Source organism: Terrapene carolina, unplaced genomic scaffold (assembly GCF_002925995.2).
Source record: "Terrapene carolina triunguis isolate 2854851 unplaced genomic scaffold, T_m_triunguis-2.0 Scaffold68, whole genome shotgun sequence".
Lineage (NCBI taxonomy): Eukaryota > Metazoa > Chordata > Testudines > Emydidae > Terrapene > Terrapene triunguis.
In genome coordinates this window covers 76,750,860-76,777,064 of record NW_020664419.1, presented here as the reverse complement: position 1 = coordinate 76,777,064, position 26,205 = coordinate 76,750,860, and the positions used below count along the sequence as shown (strand labels likewise).

Genomic DNA, 26,205 nt, shown 5'->3' with positions numbered 1-26,205 from the left:
AAATATAAGTTGATTATTCAGAAAATGCATTACTGAAAACAAGCTAAAAGCCTTTGGTTTTATGTCAGAAAGCTTAGTTTAAAAAGGAAGATGTGCAGATACTTAAGACTTACAGATTATGGTATCTGCAGGTTGTAAAATAGTATGTAAGTATAAACGGCTTTCTCTGTTTAAGCCTTCATAATGAAATAAGAACTTCTTACAGAGCATGTAGTTTCAACAGCTCCAGGAAGAGGTGAAACTATACCATATACCATGTACAATTCTGTACAAAGAACATTGTGACTTAACACCTTATAGCGTGAGGTCAGAAAGGCGAAGCATAAAGCTGTGTCCATCAGGGTACTGAGAAGTATAAAAACAGAGCCTGAGAGATCTTATTCTGCCTAGGCAAGAATGATGCCATCAAAGATAGAGCTGTCCAAGACTGAAATCTGCAACGAACACAGGAAACAGAATGCAAAAGAACCACTGAAAACAAAGGAGATTCCTGATTGCTCTTGGTCCAAGACTGGTGCGGATCTAGTTGAACTAAACAGGAAAGAACTAACAAGCTTCTTGAGACAAGAACAACCCTGACTCATTTGGAAATAAGGATCAGTCTCTTACCAGCACTCCTGTGTTACTGGTGAAAACCACTCAAATGTCTTAAAGCTGTGGTGTGACTGAAGTGTAAATAGTGTTGCATCATAATACATTTAGGTAAATGACAATGCAAGCTGCTTAAAGTAACAGGATGCAAACAAACATATTTGCTTTGGGAGTTATTGAATATTTAGACGTGATAGAATAGGGATATAGAGGATTCCCTTGGCTTGTTTTCCCGCTGATACATAAAGCACTACTTAACAGAAAAAAAATTCACTAAATTTGAAAGCAAATAATTTTGCTGCAACAGCAGATTCAAGTGACATACAAAATAAGCATGCAACAATCTCTTCCACTTGCAGTCTTTAGTATGTTGTACCAGACAAGGAGCAACCAGATAGGCTTAGTGCTGGTATTTTCCCCAGTTTCCTAGTTTAATTGCTTTATTCACTCAGGGTATTTCTGATTTCAGTTACATTGCACCTAATATACACACAGTATTGTAGGCATAGTCTTATGAGCTTCTTGGGGTAGGTAGGCACCATGTGGCCTATGTGTTTGTAGCGTGCCTGGCACAACGATCCTGATTGGGGCCTCTGGCACCTACCACAATGCAAATAATAAATGATAAATATGATTACAACATAAACCGATAAATATGATTACCATGACACATTATATTGCATACAATGGTATACATATAAGTGCATTATGGTTTTTGATTCCCCTCCACCCCCACAAAGCCCTGCACACCTTCCTGGTGCATACGCAGGGCCGGCTCTGGCTTTTTTGCGGCCCCAGGCAAAAAAGCCTCCGGCCGTCCCCCCCCCCCCCAGCGCGGCAGGCCGGGGGGAGGGCGCCAGGGGGAGGGCAGCCGGAGCCCTGGGAGGAGGGCGGAGTGCCGGGGGGAGGGCAGAGTGCCCGGCCGGGGCTCTGTTCTCCCCGGCGGCCAGAGCGCCGGGGGGAGGGCGGCGAGCCCGGCCGTGGCCCCGCTCTCCCCGGTGGCTGGAGCCGGAGCGCCGCGCCGCCCCCCTCCAGGTGCCGCCCCAAGCACAAGCTTGGTGGGCTGGTGCCTGGAGCTGGCCCTTTGCGTACGGGATGGGTAGATGGATAGGGGATCTCTATGACTTGCCAGCTCCCTGTGTAGTTTGTTTCAATGCTATACAAAATAATAGGTTTGGGGTATCTTCTGTGTAGGTTTTATGGGAAACTCATCTCACAATTCTGCCCCCTTGGGGGTTTTTAACCAGAGAAACACACACAGAGACAGACCAACAGAAACAAAGAGACAGACACACTCACTCACTCACTCCCAGACCCAAAGACCCAGTCACACCCATGGACAGACACCCCCAGTGCCACACACACACACCCAGTTCCACAGGCAGACACAGACCCATAGACTAGTAGACATAGACCCCCCCTTCCCCAGACAGACCCACACACACACGCGGAGGAGCAGACACAGTCAGGACAAGGCAACAGGCTGAACGATCCCCCCAGCCCTGGGCCTGCCCCCAAGGCCCCTCCCCACGGCGGGGGGCGCTCGCTAAGCCGGCTCCCATTGGGCGCCGCGGGGGAGGCGGAGCCCGTCGCCAGGGCCGGGCAGGCGGGGGGGCCCGGCGGGACTGGGGCCGGGCTCCCAGCGGCGCTGACGTTGTCCAGCTGCCGCGGGAGGCCGCGCAGGCGGGCGCACAAGATGGCGGCGGCTGGCGGTGAGCTCGGGCGCGGGGCTCGGCGCGGCTGAGCTTCCCCTCGCGGGGCGCAGGCGGCGGGCGGCAGGGCCGGGCTCCCAGCCCAGGTGGGTGAGAGCCGCCCCCGGGGCCGGGCGGGGGTCACCTTCCCGGGGCACCCGTCCCGCGCTGGGGGCGAGGAGCTGGCCCGGATTTGGCGCTTCTGGAGGGACAGCGGGGAGCGAGCTTGTCCCTCCCCAGGAGAGGAGCCGCCCCCCGCGGGGGGAGCCCCTCGCCGCCTGGCAGCTGTTCCTCATGGGGGGGGGGCGACCCTGGCTCTGTCCACTTCCCCCCCGGCCGTTGTAGGCTCGGGATAAAGTCGGTGCCGGGTGAGGTCCCGGGGGACCCGCTCCCCTCCCGGGCGCTGCAGCCCCGCGCGGGGGGGAAGGATGCTACTGCCGGGGGAGCTCTGCCTGCCTCTGACCTGGGGAGCCTCCCGGGACACGGCCAAGGGCTTGTTAGTAAAACAACCCTCACGACTTCTGTTTCTCTTGGGCCGGGCGCTGCGCTGTCCCGGGGAGCCAAATGCCAACTCGTTGCCGCGAAGGCCGGCTGTGTGTGTGTGTGTAGTGGGGGGGTTGCACAGATTTTGTGATTACTGAAAAGTCAGGTTCATGGTAGCCGTAAAGGTGAGGCCGACACGCTGCCAGTCTCTCTAAAATAGTCCTTCCTTTTTCCAAGGCAAAATGCACTGCGCTCGTGTAGAAGGTCACTTTAGTTACCGAGCTTGTCTCCAAGCCGTCACGTTTCTGGGTATAATGCATTCGAGTGTAGGGGGGCTTTGTGGAACAAGCAGCCAAGTGCAACCTTCAGGCCTCACACTTGAATTCTTTTGTTACGCCTGAGTAACTGACATCGTTAGGGCTGGAAACCCCTTTGCTAAGGCCCTGGATGCTGAGTTTCATTTGAGAGAGTTTCAAAAAGTACCTTTGTGGGGGAGGGACCCTCAAAGAATATTGTGAACTAGTAAATTTGCTAATGAGTCAGCCAGGAACTGCAATTAAATGCAAATAAGCAAGAAACAATACAGTGGTGTAAAATGGTTCACAAAGCAAATCTGTTGTTTCTGGTGAATCCTAACGCTTTCTTTATGTTCAATCTGAACAATCAATTAACAATCACTATGTTGCAAAAAGGTTTCTTCATTACTTACCTCACTGAGCGGAACCACATCACTTTTTTGATATGACAGAAGAACAGTCAGTGAAATACTGCTGCTCTTGCCTCAAGTATTGTGTGCGCTAATTTGGTCTGATTGACTTTTCTTTATTATGGTAGCACCCAAAGCCCCCATCAGGACTGGGACTAGGCTCTGTAGAAACATTAAGGTACTTATCAGAATAATCACATGTGTAATTGCTGCTTTTAATTTATCATTGGAACAGTCAAGTTTGTACATCTGTTCCTATTTGTTATGAAGTGTATCCAAACTCATTAGAGACACTTCACTCTTCTGTAAAAAACAGGTTCTTGTTGTTCTGATTTGAACACTTGTTCACCATGAAGTCTCTGTAACTGAAGTAATTTTACAACTATTTGCGAAAAGTAGGCATCTTTTGCCCACATGTCTGTAATGTTTGGCTGTTCCAGTGTTGCTGACATAATAGAGAACTACACTAGAGTTTATTCAGTTGCATCACTTCTGGAAAACAGTACAAACTTCCTAGCAGGCAAAAAACCGTAAGGATTGATAACTAGTTGCTAAATCCAGATCTGACTGGGTGCAGAATAACTAGGAAATGGGGACACCCTGACCAGTGTAATAGGTTGCTTTGATGTCAATGGGAAAATGCTTCCAATAGTTTTTTTAAATATTACTATTTAGCATAACAAAATTAAGGCTTAGGTTCTGCAAAAAGTTATGCTTGTGCATGTTTTCTGGATTTGGATAAAGTGGAAACCAGTTCAGTGAATTCTGTCAATCAGTTTAGGACCCAAAGTGTTAAAGGGACACTTAAAAAATTCATACAGTTCACTTCCTTATGTGCTCAGTAACAGATTATTACAACTGATATTTTAAAATCTAATGTCAGTATTTTACTCTTGCATTTCACTTGGCTTGGACAAAACAAATCAATGGAGTCAGTTGTTGGTTTCACTTTCACTATGTTAGTGCTATCAGGTTCAGATTTTAGTGACTGGGGAAGTGTTTGTTTTTTAACTTGAATTTAAAAGACTGAGTAAAGAGTTTTTTGGTTTTAAAAAGACAATTTTTAACCAAATGTAAATTTTAGACCAAATTTGACTGCCCTTTTAATTACAAATCTTTTCATCTCTCCTAGTAGTAGGACTAAATAACATTTTAAATAAAAATTTGTTTTATAATGCAAAGCTTTATTTTATCAGTGTTAAAGGAAATACTTCTGAACTTTTATTAGTGAAGAAAATATGAGCCCTTGATACACTCACTTTTCTGCCAGTGAAACTCAGGGAAGAGATGGTTCTATTGAGTTGAATTCTCCCACAAGTTTTAGCTAAACACTTTTTGGTTGGCTGACTGTGTTGCCATTATCTCCTCTGTTACTTTGCTCATTCCTTCTGCTCAGTTCTAAGTGCTAATGGCAAAAGGGAGAATTTGGTCTCTGAAGTGCTGGTCAACTAATTAACATTTCTTTTTCCCCATGCACAGAGAGCTGAGTGCTGAGGGAGGACAACAGGGCAAGACACTACCCACAAGGAGGTACTAAATAACTTGGTTTTAGGGAATTTAAACTTGTAAAGTTTAATGGCACAAGTAGGCTGCTTCATCCTCCCTGCTCCAGCTACTAGAGAAGAGAGCTGCAGGCTCTATCAGAGGTCTCTTCTGTGATTCTGTTAGTCTTTCTAATCCATCTTTCCAGTTCAAGATTTTTCCCTTAGTGTTTTGCCCACCCTTGACATAAGTGTCTTAAGTTATGTGACTTCCATTGTTTGTTTCTACTTGAGACTATTCTACAGTCTAATAGATAAAATTATAAGGAAGTGGCTCCTGATATTGTCTTCCCATTCTTGATTTCATCCCATGTGTTATCCTAAATACACCTCTACCCTGATATAACGCGACCCGATATAACATGAATTCGGATATAACGCGGTAAAGCAGCGCTCTGGGGGGGCGGGGCTGCGCACTCTGGTGGATCAAAGCAAGTTCGATATAACGCAGTTTCACCTATAACGCCGTAAGATTTTTTGGCTCCCAAGGACAGCGTTATATCGGGGTAGAGGTGTAATTTAAATGCTATACAAGTATTTATTTATTTAAAAATAAAAAACTTGCTTAGCTCCAAGCTATATGTACTATACAACACTTCAAGTCTTTCCTTATAAACAAATCCACTCAGTGCATTAACAGTTTTGTTTTTTCTTCTGAGTTCCCTCAATGCTGTACAAAAGTGTACTCTTGGCTCCTGTTTGTCTTTATGCCCATATGGCAATTTTAAAGCAATGTCACCTTAAGCTTTCATAGTCCCATTCTATTAATCTACATCAGGGATCGGCAACCTTTGGCACGCAGCCCATCAGGGAAATCTGCTGGCGGGTCGGGACGGTTTATTTACCTGCAGCGTCCGCAGGTTCGGCTGATTGCAGCTCCCACTGGCTGCGGTTTGCCGTTCCAGGCCAATGGGGGCTGCGGGAAGCGGTGCGGGCCAAGGGATGTGCTGGCCACCGCTTCCTGCAGCCCCCATTGGCCTGGAACGGCGAACCGCGGGCAGTGGGAGCTGCGATTGGCCGAGACTGCAGACGCTGCAGGTAAACAAACTGTTCCGACCTGCCAGTGGATTTCCCTGAAGGGCCGCGTGCCAAAGGTTGAGGATCCCTGCTCTACATATTAAAGGTTTGATCACACTGGCCTTAATTACCCAAGAAATCCCTCTGAAGTCAGTGTAACTACTTGTGCCCTCAATTCAGCATGTGCTTAACTTTAAGCATGAATAGTCCCATTGAAGACTATTCATGAGCTTAAAGTACATACTGAAGTATCTTGCTCAACTGAGGTCTGGGTAGGAGTGGCACGATTAAGCTTTAGTTATATAAAGTATTTGTAGTGAATGTTCTGGTGTTGTATTTGGTAGTTATATTTATAACAGCTGTAATAATAATCTGAACAACTCTGTTCCTCTCTAGTCTCTCTCCTGGCTTCCCAGCAGGTAGGTGAGCTAGCAGAAACCAGACAAGTTTCCAGTGACAGATTCTTTGAAATCAATGTGTTCCCATGGACCATTTTGCTTTCCAAAGGAAAATGCCATTGTCAGACTTCCCAGCCAGCTCTAATATTAAAGAGAAGACAAAATCACTTCCCCATTTAAACGTTGTTGTCTAACCAAAATACTGTATCCTAACCAAAATCAGCAACCCCTCATTGTTCTGACCCACATCAAGGAGTCTCCAATTCCCATCAGTTCCTTCTGATTGATAAGAGCTTTGGGGGCTGTGGTGTCTGGCTGCCCAGCCAAGTGTCATTCTCAGACCAGACATAGGGAAGTCTGAGCTTAAGTGTTCTTCCTCTATCCAATGGGAACACTCCCTGCTGGCTTGTGGAGCTTTGGGAAGGAGACCTGTGGGAGCATGCATGGGCATACAGCGTTCAGTAGTCTGTAAAAGCACCTGTATGTAGTACTTATTTTCAAAGCATGTATAGTAACTAATTCTTACAATATCCTTAAGTAGGTATTTTCCTTAAGTATTATTAATATTTGACCTGCTATAACTTCATAAAATAAACATAAGAATTTCATCAGTATGCAACTGATTTTTAAAATCCCTCATTTTCATACACTTATCCCATTGCATCAGGTGTGCACCCTATAGAAAAGAATAGTGGTGCATCTCTGATGATGTTTCTAGCTTTAAGGATTAAATTCTTCAGTTTGAAAATCATAATAAAAAGTTTCTTCCAAAAGTTTCTTCTAAATATTTAGACTTTACTATGCAGGTGTTTTCAATAAGTTTACTTATATTTAAGATATAAGTAATCTGCTTGTCAAGCAGGCAGGTTAAGTAATGAGAACAGACAGCAACTGTTATGGTTCTATTTAGTTACCTAACTGCCCTGTAGCAACATCCTGCTCTTTGGTAAATACTACAGTAATTTTATAATTAAACCAAAGAACACTAAGCTGCTATGTGTTGTAGTTCTGTGTAAAAGCTCTTTCGGTAGAAGCTCTGTAAAACAAAAACTAAATTTACTGGAAATCGTGCAGTTGCAATGTTACATATGAATGATTGCCAGCATAGTGTGAGAGTATAACTGAGTGGCAGTAGTGTTGTGTGCCATTAGTTGAACTTTATTATACAATATTGACATAAAATAAGTGCAACACACTTGGTAAAGCATGCCTTTCAGACTGGGGGGAGTAGAGGAAGAATGGGGTTAGCTGTCTCTTTTTTTTTTTTTTATTATTATTGCACATGAAATATCTAGTCTTATGGATATTTAACTTCCCTGTACATAGATAGTATTGACTCTAAGCACTTGTATGGAAATTAAAATGAAAATTTGTCTCAGAGTTATACGTTACCAAAATATGAATACTGACTTTCAAATTTTACTATCTAATCACTGAGGTTAATGGGTTATCTTGTAGCATTTTTCATTAGTTATCTCATGAGGAATTAAGGTGAACTGAATGTTTGAGTTAAATACAAAGAACTATTTCCAATCATAAGTCACTAAGCCCTGAGAGAGAGGATGGTCAGTGATGACACTAGCTGGAGACCTGGATACAATCTCCTGCTCTGCCACAAGCATCCTATGTGTCCTTGGGCAAGTCTCTGTCTCAGTTCCCCATCTGTAAAACGGGGAGAATACTACTTCTCTATCACCAGGGTGTTGAGAAGATAAATACATGTACAAACATTGTTAATGGCTTTCAAATAGTCTAATAACTATTCTAAAAGAGTCTAGCTTTCAGCAGGAGTAATAGTGTCAATATAGATGCAGACAAAATGAAGTGATTCAGCTAGTCTTCATTAGTGTCCAACAGCCCAGCAATGTCTTCAGACTCTCTGAATGTACTCTCAGGATACGCTGCTTCTGGCACGTGATCTGGTAATTATGGAATAGGTAGCCTGAATGCATTGCAACTGAAACTGTGTAGGTCAGCACTAGTACGGCTACAGGGCAAAACAAACTGAATCAGGATGATTAGCATGTGGCAGCATCAAATCATTTGTGCTTAAATCGTTTCAGCACCATTGGTTCATCTGCAGACTTTTTCTGTGGTGTTTTAATTTAAAAAAAAAAAAAAAAAGCCAAACCAAATACATATGTAGTCTTATTTAGATGTTAGTGTCAGCTTATAAACTATTCAATAGTTTTATTTTGCTAACTAAACATTAATATTTAAAGAACCATATTCACACTGTCAAATGTTAAAAAAACAAAGCGTAATGTGGCCTTGTTCAGTTAAAAATGGGTAAAGAAAAGGATTTTGTTTAGATTTTATGTGTAAATAAGCTGCTTTCATAAGCAGCTGCCACTTCTTACCCCCTTCATTCACTGATGTCATTTAACATTTGCTATGATATCATAAACATTGGATTGCCTAATGGACATTAGACTGGATTGGCCTGATTAGAAATGAATTTCTGTTTGAACATACCAAAGTAATCTGCAAAAATGGAAGAAGAGTTCTTATAATTTGAGTAGGAGTCCAAATTTGTTGGCTCTATTCCAGCTCTATCATTGTTAATATCTCTGTATCTCAGTTTGATCACTTGCAAAATGTTTACCTCTGTACCTCTAGTGTGTTATGACGCTTTGGCCTAGTCCACACTAGAAATTTGTACTAGCGCACAGCCTGGCATGCATCTACATTTAATGCTTGAAAAGTGCTTAGGGATTCTCAGATAAGTACACATAGATACAAGATTTAGAGAAGTTAATTTGCTGAGTGATATTAGTACTGTGTGCCATCTAGCCCTTTTTGTTAATGGCATCCTGGGCACCAGCACTTGAGTTCAAATTTAAGGTATTGAGTCGCTTCTTTGTGAAGGATGGGAACAGAATAAAGGGGAGGGAAGGAGTCCTCCCATTTGTCAATCTTCTCACTTAGGGCTTGTCTGCATGCTATCTTGAACTGATTTAGTTAAACCAGTGCAAACCCCTATGTGGACGAGCTTAAAACTGGTTTAAAACTGGATATATCTATTTACAGGGACAAGCTAAAACAGTATAAGCCAGATTTAAGTTCATTTAAGCATCCAGGCACAATTGCCCTTATTGGAAATCTGTTTAAAAGGACATCTTTAGTTAAATTGGTGCAACCTCATGTTTTGATCAGGCCTCTACAATTAGGTTCTCATGGGACGGGACAGGAGAGGAGGTACAGTAGTACTAAGCTTGCTTATTCTGGGGGAGGTCACCAGCTAGTTATGTAATATGCCACAATGACCCTAGAAACTGAAGTCTATTTTATCTATCAAATAGAGACTAGTGAGGTCAGTGATGGTGTAAACTTCTGTTCCTATGGGCTTGTCAAAACACAGTTAGCTAAACTGGTGTTAGATGAAAGGTGCGATTCTAAACCGATTTAGCTAAACTGGTATAACTTTTCTGTGTGGACATTCTTGTTAATTTAAAACTTATCAGTTTAGCTTGCCCTGTAAATTTACTAATGTAAGCTAAACCAATATATGCCAGATTTGAACAGATAGGTGTTCATACAGAGTTACACTGGTTTAACAAAAACAATTTAGAATAACACCTTTAATTAAACCAGCACAACAGGCTTATGTTATCAACATGCCTCAGCCTGGATACAGAAGGTACTAGTGGCATGAGTAGTTCAGTCTTCATGCCCATTCAGTCACGGACCTTTCTGCTAAAACTTGTAACAAGATTGTTGATTGTGACTCTGATTACAGAATAGTACATCAGTACTCATTTAAAACTAAACCAAATAATTTTATTGCCAAGGATGTATTAACTTACTTTTTGACTTACACTATATGTGAAGCTGAACTTTTTTTTTTTTCCCCTTTAGTTTGCAGGTCAGAATGTCATGGACAGAAAATAGTTTGGATAACGTGTTTCTCTAGTATTTCTCCAGTATTTCAGTATTAATAATGGATAAGTGTAAGCACATAGGGCGACTACGGCTAGCCCAAGATCATTCCATCCTGAACCCTCAAAAATGGCATTGCGTGGACTGCAATACTACAGAATCTGTCTGGGCATGCCTTAGCTGTTCGCATGTTGCATGTGGAAGATACATTGAAGAGCATGCACTAAAGCACTTTCAGGAAAGTAGTCATCCAGTGGCATTGGAAGTGAATGAGCTGTATGTTTTCTGTTACCTTTGTGATGACTATGTTCTTAATGATAATGCAACTGGTGACTTAAAACTATTGCGAAGTACATTAAGTGCAATCAAGAGTCAAAACTATGACTGCACTACCCGTAGTGGCAGGACTTTGCGATCTATGGGTACGAGTGATGACTCTTACCTTTCACACAATGGTGCCCAAGCCTTGCTTCGAAATGAAGACCGCATGTTCACGGCTTTGTGGCACAGAAGGCGTGCATTAATGGGCAAAGTGTTCAGATCATGGTTTGAGCTAACACCTAGTGGGAAAAGGATTTTGGAAGAAGAGAGGCGCCAGGAGGAAGCAGAGGAAAGAAGGGACAAAGCTAGGAAAAGAAGACAAGAGCGAAAGCGTCAGTTGAAAGTAGAGATGGAAAAAATGCCTCCAAGGAAGAGTTCTCGTTTACAAAATCAAAATAAAATATCCTCAAAAGTATCACCCTATGTACAAAAATTACCACAAAATTTGTCCTCTCCTGCAGAGCTGAAAGTAACTTCTACCTCAGATGAAGTAAGATTGAAAAAAATTGGTGATTCTCCAATTAAGCGAAGGCCTACAGTGACTCCTGGTGTAACCGGACTGAGAAACTTGGGAAATACATGCTATATGAACTCTATTCTGCAAGTATTGAGTCATTTGCTTATTTTTCGGGAATGTTTTTTAAAGCTTGATCTGAACCAAACTCAAGAGTTGCTGGCAACAGCAGCCAATGAAAAAACAAGATCCTCTACTAAGCACCCTCCAATTACTGGTTCTGCATTTTGTGTGAATGAGACCCAAGTGAAGGTAAAAGGATCATCTTCTATTAGACGACCTAGTTTATCATCCGGACTAAGTGGAGGGGCATCAAAAAGTAGAAATATGGAGCTTATTCAGCCCAGGGAGCCAAGCTCAAAGCACATTTCTCTTTGTCATGAGCTACATACTCTGTTTCAAGTTATGTGGTCTGGCAAGTGGGCATTGGTGTCTCCTTTTGCCATGCTCCATTCTGTGTGGAGACTAATCCCAGCCTTCCGAGGTTATGCCCAACAAGATGCTCAGGAATTCCTCTGTGAACTTTTGGATAAAGTACAGCAGGAACTGGAGACAACTGGGACCAGATACCCAGCTCTCATCCCCACTTCTCAAAGGAAACTTATCAAACAGGTTCTGAATGTGGTCAATACCATTTTTCATGGACAGCTTTTAAGTCAGGTATGTCTTATGATTTAAAAAAAACCCTCTTAATATTGACAAATCACTGACAGGAGACTAGTCAGTGATGTACAGTACACATTTAAGGGATTAAAGAGTTGAGGGGAAAAGAGTAGGACTACTTAGTTGAGATGGTGAATAAAAAGGGATATGAGAGGTTTATAAAATGATAGTATAAAGATGATCATTTGAGAACTCCTAATTACCCTCTCAGTGAAAGGAATTGCCTGATTAAAAACTAAAAAGTAAACTTCAATGATAGGTTGAAATATTTTTACATCATATTAAATTGTAGAACCCACTCCTACAACATATTATTGAGACAAAGAGTTTAATCCTCTTTTTAAATCTTAAACCCTTACTATCTAGTTACTTTAGGGATCTGGAATATGTAACTTATACATAAGGACATAGGTCAGCCACTAACTGGTAGAGTTGGTAAGAAACCTCTCTGATGGGCATATTGGTTCATAATTGTCTACTATAGAGGCTTTACACTTCACTCTGCAGTGTCTGGTTGGCCACAGGTGGAGAAAGCTCTTGGTCTGGTGAGGTTTGACAGTTCCTGTTTTCATATGACAGGTGCCAACTTGGAAAATTTTTCTATTGTAGTAAATGGGTTGAACATGATCTGGAAACTCCTTAATACAGAGGTGATTGCAAGTATGGATTCTACACACAGGAGGGGATGCTGATTATATATAGTCCCTTCCTCTTCTCCTCCCCTCCCCCCCGGCCAGTGTGAGCATAGTTATATATGTGTGTAAGTACTTGTACCGGTATAGCTTAATTCCCATAAGTGAAGGTAAATAAGCGACACTATTATATGGCATCTTTATAACAGGGTTGCACTGGTATAACATCGGGTTTAAAAAAAAATCACACCCTTTAACAAAATAGTAATACTAATGCAGTACTAATACAAAAACTGAAGACCTGGCATTAGGTCTGTTACAGGAAAACATGTTCAATATATAATCATTTTTACTTGCAAGGTTGAGGCTTACTTTGGATTACGAACCTCCTTGCAGGTGCCATTTGGTGGTATAATTTTCAGGGTTCTGCAGAGGGTAGACAGCAGCAAAATCTTAAACAGTACCACTACTACCTTTTCCTGTATAAAGGAGGCCAGTGGCAAGAGAACATTCACAGCCTCCTGCATTGGGGAAGAGAATAGCAAAATCTTTACTGAACAGGAGGTACATATGATGAAAAATCCCATCACAATGATGTAGTTTTTTATCCCCTTGGGCAGGGGAAAAAAAACGAAATGGGGCTCAAGCGAAAACTTGAGAATGGTGGAATCCTTTACTTCTTTGAGCATCATTACAAAATAGCTTGTTTTAATGTACTTTTGATTGAAGTCTGATCAATTCACCCTATACAAAATGTATGGTTAGTAAACATGTCTGTTTATAAATGTGTACATGGACTTTGGGTTTCTACTTCTAACACATCTCTGTACTATTCCCCACTTACTAAGATTTCATGTGTCCTCAGTTAGACAAGTGCCTGACAGAGTTGGCATAACTGGATATTTGAACAGTTGAGGCTGAGAACATGAAGACAGCACATGAAAAAAGCGTGGTAACAAAGCATCACACATAGTACTAGAGATAAGCATGTACAAAGTAATTTGGAAAACGAGTACTCTTCACCTTTTGTGTTTGTATATCTTGCCAAATCTCAACCCAAAAAAAAAAAACCCTCTAACCTAGTTTGGTGTTTTTTAATTCTGAACATCTGGGTTCAAAACCTGTTGCACTACCTAGCTGTCAGCCATTCAAAAAAACAAACCAAAGTGGAACAAAACAAAGGACTTTACAGGAAAGCCAGTGTACCATGATAAATAGCCAGTTACTATTACACTCCTGCTCCTGAAGTGTGAGGTTACATCAGCCTTCGCACTTAGCATTTAGCTTTGTATTCTGTAGTCATTTTGTTGAATTTAGTAGCAACAGAACATGCCTGGCAGTTGAGATTGCTCAACTGTCATCTAATTTAGACTTCCTAATTTTTAGGAAATGTAACAAATTTTGTGCTGCTTGAAAGTCAATTTTTAGCTTCGCCACTTTCTTTCTTGAAGCCCATATTAATTAAATGTTTAATGTGTGATAGCTGGGGAGAGGTGGGATATAGACCACCTTTTGGGGATTTTAACATTTAACTAACGCGTTCTGGGAGCTTTCAAAGCAGCTTGTCACTTCAGTAAAAGAAATTCTAAAATATATTGGTCTTGGTGTACTGCAAAGGTATAAAGTGAGTTGTTGACTATAAACTAGCAGTTGCTACAGAGGACATGGTGTAGAAAGCCCATAGTAGTAAGGGAACTGCAGATACAACACAGCTGAACCAGCTTCAAGGAGAAAGATTGTATCTTGTGTGGTGGTAAAACATGAACTAGCCCTAGCATCCTTGGGTTTGGATGTATCCTTAGATTTGAGTGGACTTACTGATCCCCATTCCTCTTCCACATGAAACCTTCAGTACGAGAATCGTCCAATTCCATCCCAGATGGAACCAAGTTTCTGGAGCTGATGGTGGTGTCCTCCAAGGAAAGGGTCTAATTGTGAGAACCCTTTGTCTTCTGCTGTTCCGCAACCACAGAATTTGGTGGCAGAATCTAAGCTTTCCTTTTAGAAAAAACAAAAACACCTACTCTTCTGGTGTGAAAGGGTCAAAAGCAAATTGATATATTGTTTGTAAAACCAGCTGAAACAATAGCTCTAAGATATGTGAACTGAAACAGTCATATCTGAATTGGGGTTTCAATTCTGAAACCTAATTATAAATCAAATTTCAAAAGTAATCTTCCACACTAGAGGACCTTTTGATAGTGTCAGAACATGTTTGTGAGTTCTATCGTTTTAACTGAAGGAATGTGTGAAGAGGTATATTTGACTCTCTCTGAAAGTGATCCCTTATCCAAAATTAATAATTGAAACTCCATTGCTATTAACAAAATGTTAAGTCTAACTAAAAATCCTTTATCATCTCAATTGCTCCACTTTCACTCTTGATTCTTGTTACATTTCACCAATTTACCAGTGATGGTGGTCTCCCAATCTAGGTGGGACTTTAATTTCTAATGTAAGAAACGAGCAGAAAAAAAGCCATGCTGAAACTTTTTCAGGCCTCCTTATAAGCATAAAAGGGCACAAACCTATTTCCCCCCCCCCCCCCCCCATTTGCAAATCACCTTTAAAGGATGTGTGACCACTTCCCACAAGAAAATGAATGTTGCTAAGTATGACTGGGTGAACTGGCACATGTTACAAAACAATTAAATGTTAAATCTTACCTAATGCTTCTAAGTAATTCTGAATTGTGAAATCTGATTTTATAACTGAAAGTTAAATCAGAGAAATACAGCAAGTTTAAAATTATTTGTGATAAGCACTTTTTTAAGTACAGGAAAAATAATTGTATATAAACCTGCTCCAAATGAGAAATATCATAACCTTAAAAGAGGCTGTTTTGTGAGTATTCCACTGCATTTGAATTTCAGAGACCTTATGTGAAGCTTTTCATTTGACATCCTAGTACAACAAGAGGAAGATGTGTATCCTTTGGCTCCTCTTACAACAAAATTGTAATTGAGTGCCTTTTTTCTTAAGCCAAATTTACCAATATTTATCATTGATTAAAAACAGTTATTTTAGAATTCAATGAAAAACTAGTTGTAGCTAGTATTATTTTGCTTCTGATATATCAGTGTTTCACTTACCAAATATGATACCAGCAGGAATTAGATCTTTAGATGTCTCTGTATGGAAATTCATTTTTAAAAATGAGAAACTTCAGTGTAGGTTTTCATGTTTATTATGGTAGTGCCTAAGGACCAATCATGAATGGGGCTCCATTGTTATGTGCTGTACAAATAGAGAGTAGTAAACAGTCTGTGCCCCCAAAGAGTTTACAATCTAAATAGACACGAAAGGAGTATAACACACACGCAGCGTGAACAATGTTGAAATGTTTTAAGTACCGTGCTATGAATTTAAGGGGAGAACTTTGCAGGAGGGAGGGAGGATGGCTAGCATACAGTCTTGCCTATGGAAATCAGGGTTTTATGATAGCCTGGATTGGATATGTCATGTCACAAAACAGCAGGACTTGAGATAGACAGCAAGAGTGTTTATGCTCATAATATATTAGTCTGTACCACTCCACACATTAATTTCTACCTCTTGGTGTGAGTCTCTGGGCTTTTTTTAGGGGAGGGGGTGTCTACCGATTCTCAAAAATATCTCCTGTCAACTTTCCAGCTAGGTGTATTTCTCCATTAGGTGACATTTAACTTAATCTATAAATAGTAATTGAATCACAGCTGCTTGCTACTTCTGTGGAGTTTGCTTGTTTGCTAGCAGCATGCAGCTGGGGAAGCAGACAACAATCCACCTTGCAACCTTTTTTTTAAAAAGTTAATGTGTGAAAGATGCAGGTGTGAGATCCCTGCAGCCATGTTCTGAATGAACTGAACAAGTTCAGCATGGGCAGCAATAGAGCAGGATTCTGTACACTGGCTGATCTCTGGCAGTCTTTTCCTCCTCCCATTCCCCCAAAACAAAACATTGTAGCCCCATCAAAGATTACTCTTATTTTTTTTATATTTAAAGTTTGCGTAGTCATCTGTGTGCTCTCATAGCATTAAACCCAACAATGAAAGTAAAGAAGAGGAGTGACTGTGTTGCTGTGAAGGAGACCAGGACATCCACTGTCAAGCTCTGCCCTTCTTCTCGTCTGTTGCACAGAGCAGGGGGAAATGGATCTTTGATCAACTTGTCCCACAGCAGTGTAGTAACAGCTTGGTTTCCTCTACTATAGCTAGATTTAATGGTATTCTTGAGGTGGTTGCCTGTCAGAATAAGGCTGCTTTTCTAAGGGGCTGCCCTATCCATCTTGAATCTAGTGGCCGAATCTGGCGATCTCATGTCAGTACATTCTACACATTAAAATTCATTTATGTGGAAAAGGATTGCAAGGCCAATTATCTGCTTTCCACAGGCAAACTCCTCAGACATAGCAAGCAGCCTTTGATTCAATTGCCACTCTAGATGTCATCTCTGCCTCATCGCTTTTTTTAGACTGGTCTTCATCTCCTCATAGGTAAAGTGGCTTTTGTATGTAATATCCTTGTTTTGGCATAACCAATTGTATGTAATATCCTTGTTTTGAGATATGATTGAATGTTCAGGGTGGAGCCAGTGCAACAGGAACTCCCAGACTATGTAACAGGGAAACATTATGTCACGTGCTCACTTTGCCTGACATTCACTAAACTGTAATCTCACTTATCACTCTGGATCGGCTATCCATGTATGTAAATTAATGTAAAAACTGTAACAAACATTTTCTACAATACATCTTTGTTAATTTTTCCTTACTATATTCTAGTTATATATTTTAAAAGTCAAAACTCTTAATAGTGCTATAAAACATGCCACACTCCTGCCACTAACCAAACCCTTACCTTAGGGGTTCTCAAACTGGGGGTTGGGACCCCTTAGGGGGTTGCGAGCTGTCAACCTCCACCCCAAACCCCGCTTGCCTCCAGCATTTATAATGGTGTTTAAATATATAAAAAAGTGTGTTTAGTTTATTAGGGGGGTTGCACTCAGAGGCTTGCTGTGTGAAAGGGGTCGCCAGTAAAAAAGTTTGAGACCCACTGCCTTACCTGGAGTAAAATCTCATGCCCTTTGCTCTCATGCATACTCATCACCTACATTATAAAATTATACTGTTTCTCTCAATAAAATATCCAGATATACTGCTGAGCTATATCAGAAAGAGGTAAATATACTTGTCAGATCTTACTCTATTTCTTCAGTTTTTAAACTCCCCCACAGTGATTAACTTAGTTACAACAACATTGCATATAATTATGTTGGTCCCAGGATATTAGAGAGACAAGGTGGATGAGGTAATATCTTTTATTGGACTAACTTCTGTTGGCGAGAGACAAGCTTTCGAGCTTACTCAGAGCTGAAAAGTTAAGCCTGGGAGCTTAAATTGATAACGTTGTTAGACATTAAAAATCATGGACTGAATAGACACTGGATTTATGGCTTATTGCAACAATCTGTAACCCACCAACAGCCCTTTGGGCCCTGTGTGTTCTCTCTCTCTCTCTCCCCCCCCCCCCCCCCCCCAGGAGGGGGGGGGTGTTAAGGGGCCACTTCACCTTGAATGGTCCCTCGAAATATGTATTAACTAGTTATGCTAAACAATCTGTTCACATTTTGTATTTAGCAGTGACACTTCAGATTAGTTTTCCAGAGCTGAAGAGCTCTTTGTGAGCTCCAAAGCTTGTCTCCCTCTCCAATAGAAGTTGGTCCAATAAATCTATTACCTCACCCACCTTGTCTCTCTAACTTAATTATACACTCTTCAGTAAACTACATACTTCTGAAAAACTATTACTCATTGGCTGTGCATTTGTGCCATATATTTGCACTCTAACACATGAAACCTACACAGGAGAAAAAAAATTAATGTTGTCGTGGGTATATTGTGGAGCTATGTTAACTCCACAGTTAAGGTTCTGATCCTACAAATTGATCTGTACAAGTGAACCCTTATGCTTATGTGATGTCCCATTGAAGTCAGTGGGGCTCTGCGTCAGTACAGGAACTGGCCTGCACGGATCAGATTCACTCAGTTTATATGAAGAGCCTATGGAATGAAGAACTGCTTACATACAAGGACTTTGAATAGAAAGGTTTCTACACAGAATGACTCACTCAGCCAGGTTGCTTCAGTTGAGCTGTGCTTCTGCTGGGTCAGGATTGGTACTAGAACAACAGTACAGGACTCATTGTCCTCTGCAGAACAACTTAAAAACGGCACAGATGGACAGGAAAACATGCTGAATTTAAAACTCCAGAACTTGCAAAAATTGCTTGCATTCTTATTCTTATTTGTGCATCTCATCCAGAGCCCACAACTTTACCTTGTGCATTCATTTTCAGTAAATCCTTCAAGTAATACATCAATTAAATAAGCACTTACTCCAACAAACACCAGTTTGTACAGCAGAAGTTTATTAGTCTATATTTATGCTGTAATTATGCTCAAAGACAAAAATAATCACCTAAACTGTGGCCAGGTCTAGACTCTGATTGCTTTTTCATTCTGAATTACTGATAGTTTATGGCTTTAGACCAGGGGGTTCTCACAAAATTTGTCAGAGTGGACATAAGCAAGAGTTGGTGGCCTCAGAGTGCGGCCACCAACTCTTGCTTATGTCCACTCTGACAAATTTTCCTAAAATACTTTAACAACGTCAAGAAAAACAAATAAATATGCACATATACATGTCCAAATCATTGTAATTTATTTATGTAGGGTTTTTTTGCAGACTCAATAATAAAAATAATGGACAGTTGTATTTTGGTGCCCCCAGTCCCTGCTGTCTCCCCTGGCCCTCCATCATCTTCCTGGGCTCACCATCACCCTCCTGGGCCTGCTGCTTCCCCCACCCCCATTGCCCCGAGCTCCCTTCCGTAGCCTTGCACCCCAGGCTCACGCTGCTCCTTGGCTCTTGATCATCACCTGGCTGAAATCCAGAGCCGGATCCCTGTGGGGGTGGAAGGGAGACTGAAGCCTGCCCCTGAAGTCCCATGGCTGCTGGGTGGGGGAGGGGAGTGCTGAAGCCCACCCCCCAGAGCCCCTTGGCGCTGCAGGGAGGGATTGCTGCTTTCCCCCCTCCCCCAGCTCTGCCCAGGAGGCTGTCATGGCTGCAGGAAAATCCCCTGGTGGCTGCATTTGAGAAATGCTGCTTTAGACATTGGCAGACTTTGGCATTTACGAAGTGTATAGCTGAATGAGCTCCAGCCAGAGTAATTTAAAATGTAAATTTCCTCACTCTCCATGCCACAAAGAATAAAATTTTCTTTTCTAAGAACAAAATGGTTATGGGTTTTTTGGACATTAAAGCTGCTGGGAACCTTCTATGCTCTACGCTATGCACCAAAAAAAAAAAAAAAAAAAAAAAAATCAAATACACACATGTGAGCTGGCTAACACGTAGCTCAGCCACTTATTACTGGATACTAGTACCTGTTTTGTATTTGCTCTAAAGAATGCCACACATGAAATAGCTGATTTCAGGAGGAATGGCAGCGTTTCAAGTTATAGTGCCCTTTAATATGCATTTTTGTTTTAGTATTTTAAAACCTGTGTTCCCTAAAAAATAAGTTTGAAAAAATGCAGCAGTGCAGCAGATTAAGCTTATGCTCAACTGTGTGAAAGGACGTACTGAACAAAAATGGCCCCCAACACAGTAATGGTCTTTGACAAACCTTTTTCAGGGTTTTTTGTTTTTTTTTTATTAACCACCAGTGCGTGCTACTAACGGTAAAGTTGTGTCTGTTCAATTGTGAGCAAATTATCTCCTATAGAATGATGCTGGAAGACTTATTTTGAAAAATAGTTCTAATATTTGCCCTTTTTCATACACGATGAGGCTGTGTTGTCTTCTGGGAACGAGATAAAGATAGCAAGGCAAAAACAACACAAGAGGCTCAGGAAGTCAGGGAATTGCAACCTGCATTAGAGGCAAAATGACCCCTGTAGGGCTGCAAATGGTTGTGTTAGATTTAAAGAGTCAGATACTAGTAGAGCATATTGGGAAAGATTGTGAGCCAAGCCATCCTGAAAAAAGGAGCTTTTGGGCACATGGGCTGAATTTCCACATTTCTGAAGGTCAGTGATGTAGATGACACAGTCTGCGATTTCTAGAACTGGAGCATAGGGTGCTGTTTGAGCTTTTTTGTCTATGATATCATGTTGATATAATAACTATTCAGATCCCTCAGTTGTTTCTGTGATTGACGTTTATCACCATATTTTCATGTTAGCTATAGATTATGGAAACAACCAAATAGGAAGGATGTATTTATGTGGATAATAAATAATTGAACTTATCAACCACTGTTTTGGCTTTTAGTTATAGTTATAGTTTCAGTTACAGACCTCAACATGTTTTCAAGTGTGTGGAACATGTAAATTGCATGTCACTGGAGCAAAATATTATGTTCTGAGTCTGTAAATCTACATTTACAGAACATATTCTGTTTAAATTCCATAAACTCCATAATTTGGGGACAATGTTGACCGTTATATCACAATAGGGTTGTGTCCTGTATTGGAAGTAGTGTCGAAGCTATCCATATGGGTCCACCTAACAGTCAGGATCTACTCCATTGATTTCTCCAAAATATTTAGCCTCCACAAAACGATGACAGGTTTAGAGCTGCTGTAGTTAGAGATTTCTGAATATTTATAAATATTGAGAGGTTTTTCCCCAGGTGTTTATTAGTCTGATTATTTGGAAGGTTCTTACATATTAAGTGTAAATATTCCTGTGAGTGGGTTACTTGTACTTTAACCATGTGGAAAGCCAAGAGGTAGGGATAACTCTTGGTAAAACTAGAAAATGTGGAAGATTTATTTCCAGGTGTGCCTTTTTGGCCTTTATTGAGGGTGTGAAACAAACCTATTGGTTGGCCCTTTTTTGGTGTTAGAGTGTCCTGAATTATATCTGTTATATTCCAAATGCAGTCTTGCTACTGCTTCAGGCCCAGATCCTCCAAACTGATCCACAGGGAATCCACTTGCATGCTGCATATGGAAGGATTATAGAGAAGGACTCTGATGCTGCATGATGTAGTACCTCTCCAAATGCAGCTCAAATTGGCATTAGCTTTTCTGACTGTATTGCAAGCCTATCTGTCATTTGTCTGTTACGTTATTCTAGTTCTTTTTAAAAAATCAACAGCTTTTTAGGACCCTTCCTTTACATTAAATATCTATCAAGTGAATTATATTTTCCTTGATGCCTTATCTTCCATTTTCCCAGGCAAATTCTCATTTCAGTTCACTATATTTTTATTATTGCTAATCTATCTTAGTGGCTGTCCTTTTTCCTTTAGTGTGACAGGTGGTTATACTTACTGAAAGAAAAAAAAAATCTTTTACCTGTTGAATTGAAGAAGCATGTCTACCAATCCAGGCCTTCCCTGCAAGACTTCCAAAATAAGAAGAATGTGATTTAAAAAAAAAAACTATTTTCCTTTCAATAAAACTATATATTAATATATAATTCATGTTAGTTATTGCTTTGTAAATATTTGTCTAGAAAGAAATCTCAGGGACTGTTCTTCCTTCTCTTGAGCAATCCCAGACAGATCATTTTGAAACTACTTCTAGTTCACAGAAGAGAAAGCTATCAAATACCTTAGTGTAATACAGTGGTGGACATGCTGCTTCAGAGAAAAGAAGTTAACAGGTAATTTTTTTGTTTCTAGTTAAAATATTTCTTCTACTGTATACATTTGCATCTGTGATCTGAATTCACATACTGTTCTCAGAGCTACATTAAGACACGTGTAGAGAAGCAGGTTTTTGGATGTTAGAGACTAACTTAATATTTTGCTTTACAGGTTACATGTCTTGCGTGTGACAATAAATCAAATACTATAGAATCCTTCTGGGATCTGTCGCTGGAATTTCCTGAGAGGTATCATTGCAATGGGAAGGAGATGGCTTCTCAGTATCCATGCCTGCTGACAGAAATGTTGGCCAAGTTTACAGAGACGGAAGCTTTAGAAGGAAAGATATATGCGTGTGATCAGTGCAACAGTGAGTAAAGGCAGTATGTACTCATGTATATGTTCTCCACATAAAATATAAATTAATATAGGCATTAAAAGTGTAAGAAAAGGAAAACAGTAATTAAAAGGAAAGCAAGACAAATTTTAAAAGAATCTGTCATATAAGTAAAGCATAAGACTGTTTCTTTAATTGTGAAAGGAAATAGTATAGAAAAATCGCTCTTCTAATTAAGTGCATCAAAAGTAGGCTTGAAAGTGGGTTTAGGAGCTCAGATTAGGTCATCATACAACTACTGTTGTTTTTCATTAGAAGGTAATCTCCAAGAAGAGATGAAAGAAACCTGTTGAAATAAGTCTGACACTTTATTAAATTAACAGACTGTCCGCACTTGGTCCTGATGAAAATAGCTGAAGTATTTGTATATTTTCCAACATTCAGATGAATAATCCAGATAAAAATAGAGGCAAAAAACAGAGGCATTTTGCATGCCTAATAATCATAAAATAATCCTTGCCAAATGGATTCCAAAATGCTTTCTTATTAAACTGACGATATATTCATATATTCAGTAGCCCTTGTTACATTATCTAAATACTCTAAATCATGGGGTCAATAAATCTTAAAATGAAACATAAGCATATTTGACAACGAATTTTTGAAGCTGTATTGAAGGGTTTTTTTTGTTAGTGGTAGGTTTTTTAAATTTAGCACTTATTTCATTGTGTGTGTTTGGTCACAGCAAAACGTAGGAAATTTTCTTCCAAACCAGTTATACTTACAGAAGCCCAGAAACAGCTTATGGTGTGTCGACTACCTCAAGTTCTGAGACTACACCTTAAACGGTTCAGGTAAGCAGTGCTATAAGCAACTTAGAAATGTTGCAAACTCTCTTTGAATAGTATATTCCTCCTTGTTCCAGTAGTCACTAATCCTCTGGGCTCATTCAGTGGGTGAACAAAATCAGTTTTTGAAAAATCCCTCTAAATTGTCTTCCTTGAGAATGCCCACAAGCTCAATAGTATAAGGAAAAACAATTTCTGGAAACCCATTTCTTCCTGGTAAAGAAAATATTGTTAGAATGCATCTCACAGGCAGAGAAGTGAGATTTTTATTCCTGCTACTTCCCAATAACAGGTGTCAGGAGAATTAAAAACCTATCCTGAATCTTGAACACTTATGCAGTTTGAGACAAAAGAATCAATTTTCTCTATTTGAAAAAGACTTTTGTGGATACCTGTATGTACAGAGAAAAAAATCTGTCTCATGAAGTATCTCTGATATCTTGAGAAAACAACAGCCTACAGTTCATTGTTTTGAGTTGTGGACAAACGGTACCATGCGACTTTACTAAATATGTTGAGAGATCATAGCAACCAACTTTATTTAAAATAGATGATTGCGTTAGTCACTAGTGCAGTCTGAGGATTGCATGCAACCCACTAGGGTGATTGTATAACCTGCAGCTTTACTAGCATTTTTTAAACCCCCCGGCCCCCCATCTAAATCTGGTAAAGTATGCTAACATGAGCAGCCAGGGAGAAGAGATTGCACCTGTACGTGATCTTAGTCCAGCCAGAGGGACAGAGTGACTCCTGGACGAGGAGATAAATGAGAGTGGGAACCAGCCCCTGGGGTGATCTGTTTTCACTTTTAATGTATAGAGTCAAATCTGTAATAAAGAAGTCTCTGCAGCTTCTGCATCATTCTTGTGATTTTAAATATTTTTTGATAATTATATCCAGTGTCTTTTCAGCTTGGATGACTAGTGAGCAGGCAAATGTGAGGAGGAATATTTTGGAGGCTGAGAGCAGCAGATAGTGTAGGTGAAAAGCCATATGTAAAAGATTTTTCCCTATGAACGTTGAAATGAAGGGGAAGTGAAAGAGGAGATTAGTTAAGGGGGAGCTTTTGAGGGATATAAATTAGCAAACATTTAGTACAGAAGCACTAGCAGGTGAGCTGGTTTAGTAGCTCAGAATTCTAACTGTGCAGAATTTATATGTGCATAGACTCACTGAAATAATCTATTAAACTACCTTCAGAAAACACCAATCAACTGAATAATATTCACATTTTCTTTTAATTTTTATATTTTTCCAGGTGGTCAGGACGCAATCATCGTGAGAAGATTGGAGTACATGTTAGCTTTGATCAAATATTAAATATGGAGCCTTATTGCTGCCGGGAGTCCCTAAAGTCCCTCTTACCTGATTGCTTTATCTATGACTTGTCTGCTGTGATTATGCATCATGGGAAAGGATTTGGTTCAGGGCACTACACTGCCTACTGCTATAATTCAGAAGGAGGTATGGACAAGCAATTTAAATCAGAAATGTTGTTTTTGTTTTGTTTTTCTTTCCCAGAAGCTGCACTTCTGGTTCCTTAGTTGAATCAATGTAGCCACAAACCGGATCCTTACTTTCTTAAAATAAAATGGACCAAGATTTTACTAACCAGACCAACCAGTGCCAAAAGAATTATAACGATATAGGTGGTCAATAAAATTAAAGCTAATAGTTTAGATTTATGAGAATTTTTTTTTCCTGATGATTAGACAAATATAATCAGGTGGTGTATACAGCAGAAACATTCCTTATAAAATATGTGATAGACAATTGTTTCTCTGTAAAACTAAGTGTTTATTCTCCACCCAAAATGAAAAGATAAAATTAGTGAATGTTTGTGGTTTTGTGTTTTTAACAAACGGTAGCAGACACTTGTCACCTGTAAAGTACAAGTATTTTACATAAATATTTTGGTTATTTTACAATGGTCTTACTTCATTCTAGGATTCTGGGCACACTGCAATGATTCCATACTCAACATATGCACTATGGAAGAAGTATGCAAGGCTCAAGCCTACATCTTGTTTTACAGCCAGCGAGTTACTCAGGCAAACAGACACTGTAGAATATCATTTCCGAGCTCACCATCTGAAAACCAGCAGTGTACTGAATTTGTCGACTGTTCAAGTGAAAACAGTAGCAGCTAATCCAAAGCCAATTTACTGTGTACAGTAAAAGTTTGACTTGTCAACTTATGCGTATTTTTAAAGAGAAAATGCAAGTATAAATTGTATTTTTTTTTACTTGTGAATCAATGTACATTATGTTTATACACTTTTGTATTAGCTAAAGTAAGCACTCTGAAGTGTTAGTATAAATTTATATTGATAGTAGGTAACTTTCAAAGTACCTAGAATTGTTTTACAACTTTTTTTAAAAAATTTCCCTTTGAATTTTTAATTCTTACCTCAGGCTGTTTTTCAGCTCTGTTTTTATATTTTGATAATCTGATTTGGTTTAGAAAAAAATATTCTCAATGGACAGCTGATGTCTGTATAATTTTTGTTAACTTTCTACATGTGTAAATTTTTATAGTATAATTTTATAGCATATATTGATTCTGTTTGTGGGAATCAGTCTTATTCTTCACAGAATATGAAGGTGCACTAACAAAGAAAGCATCTATTAAATGTCAAGTAATAACAGAACCTTTCTTCATTGGGGTAGGGATTTTTTTTCCTGGATGTCCTTCAAGTGATAGATCAGAAGCTAGGCTCAGATCTACAAAACTGCTACTGAACCCTATAGATGCCCATGTTTCAGCCTTTGAACATGCACACGGGTGTGTCCATCTGCTGCCTAAGCCCCAGAGCAATTCACAAACTAAGAATGAGGGGCATTTGGCTGCCTAAATCGCATGGTCAGAGGCCACCTACCAGATTCAAAAATGGGGGGGGGAGGGAGAGGGAGAGAAGGTGGTAGTGCCCACCTTATAACTTGTA

General features: G+C 40.2%; 1 protein-coding gene across 4 annotated transcripts; it reads left to right on the top strand.

Moving 5' to 3' along the window:
* The first annotated feature begins 2,259 nt into the window (after nucleotides 1–2,259).
* On the top strand, nucleotides 2,260–26,163 carry USP44 (ubiquitin specific peptidase 44). 4 transcript variants are annotated; one of them, XM_024218229.2, is made up of 7 exons: nucleotides 2,261–2,303; nucleotides 4,951–5,001; nucleotides 10,286–11,801; nucleotides 22,247–22,445; nucleotides 23,188–23,266; nucleotides 24,519–24,724; nucleotides 25,208–26,163. In XM_024218229.2, the coding sequence occupies exons 3-7, from the start codon at nucleotides 10,368–10,370 to the stop codon at nucleotides 25,408–25,410; spliced, it is 2,121 nt and encodes a 706-aa protein (XP_024073997.1). In that variant the 5' UTR covers nucleotides 2,261–2,303; nucleotides 4,951–5,001; nucleotides 10,286–10,367; the 3' UTR covers nucleotides 25,411–26,163. The 4 variants fall into 4 exon arrangements, with proteins under 4 accessions (XP_024073988.1, XP_024073997.1, XP_024073964.1 ...); XM_024218196.2 differs by having other exon boundaries at nucleotides 23,158–23,266; XM_024218204.2 differs by lacking the exon at nucleotides 2,261–2,303 and adding an exon at nucleotides 2,316–2,389 and having other exon boundaries at nucleotides 23,158–23,266.
* The last annotated feature ends 42 nt before the right edge of the window (nucleotides 26,164–26,205 follow it).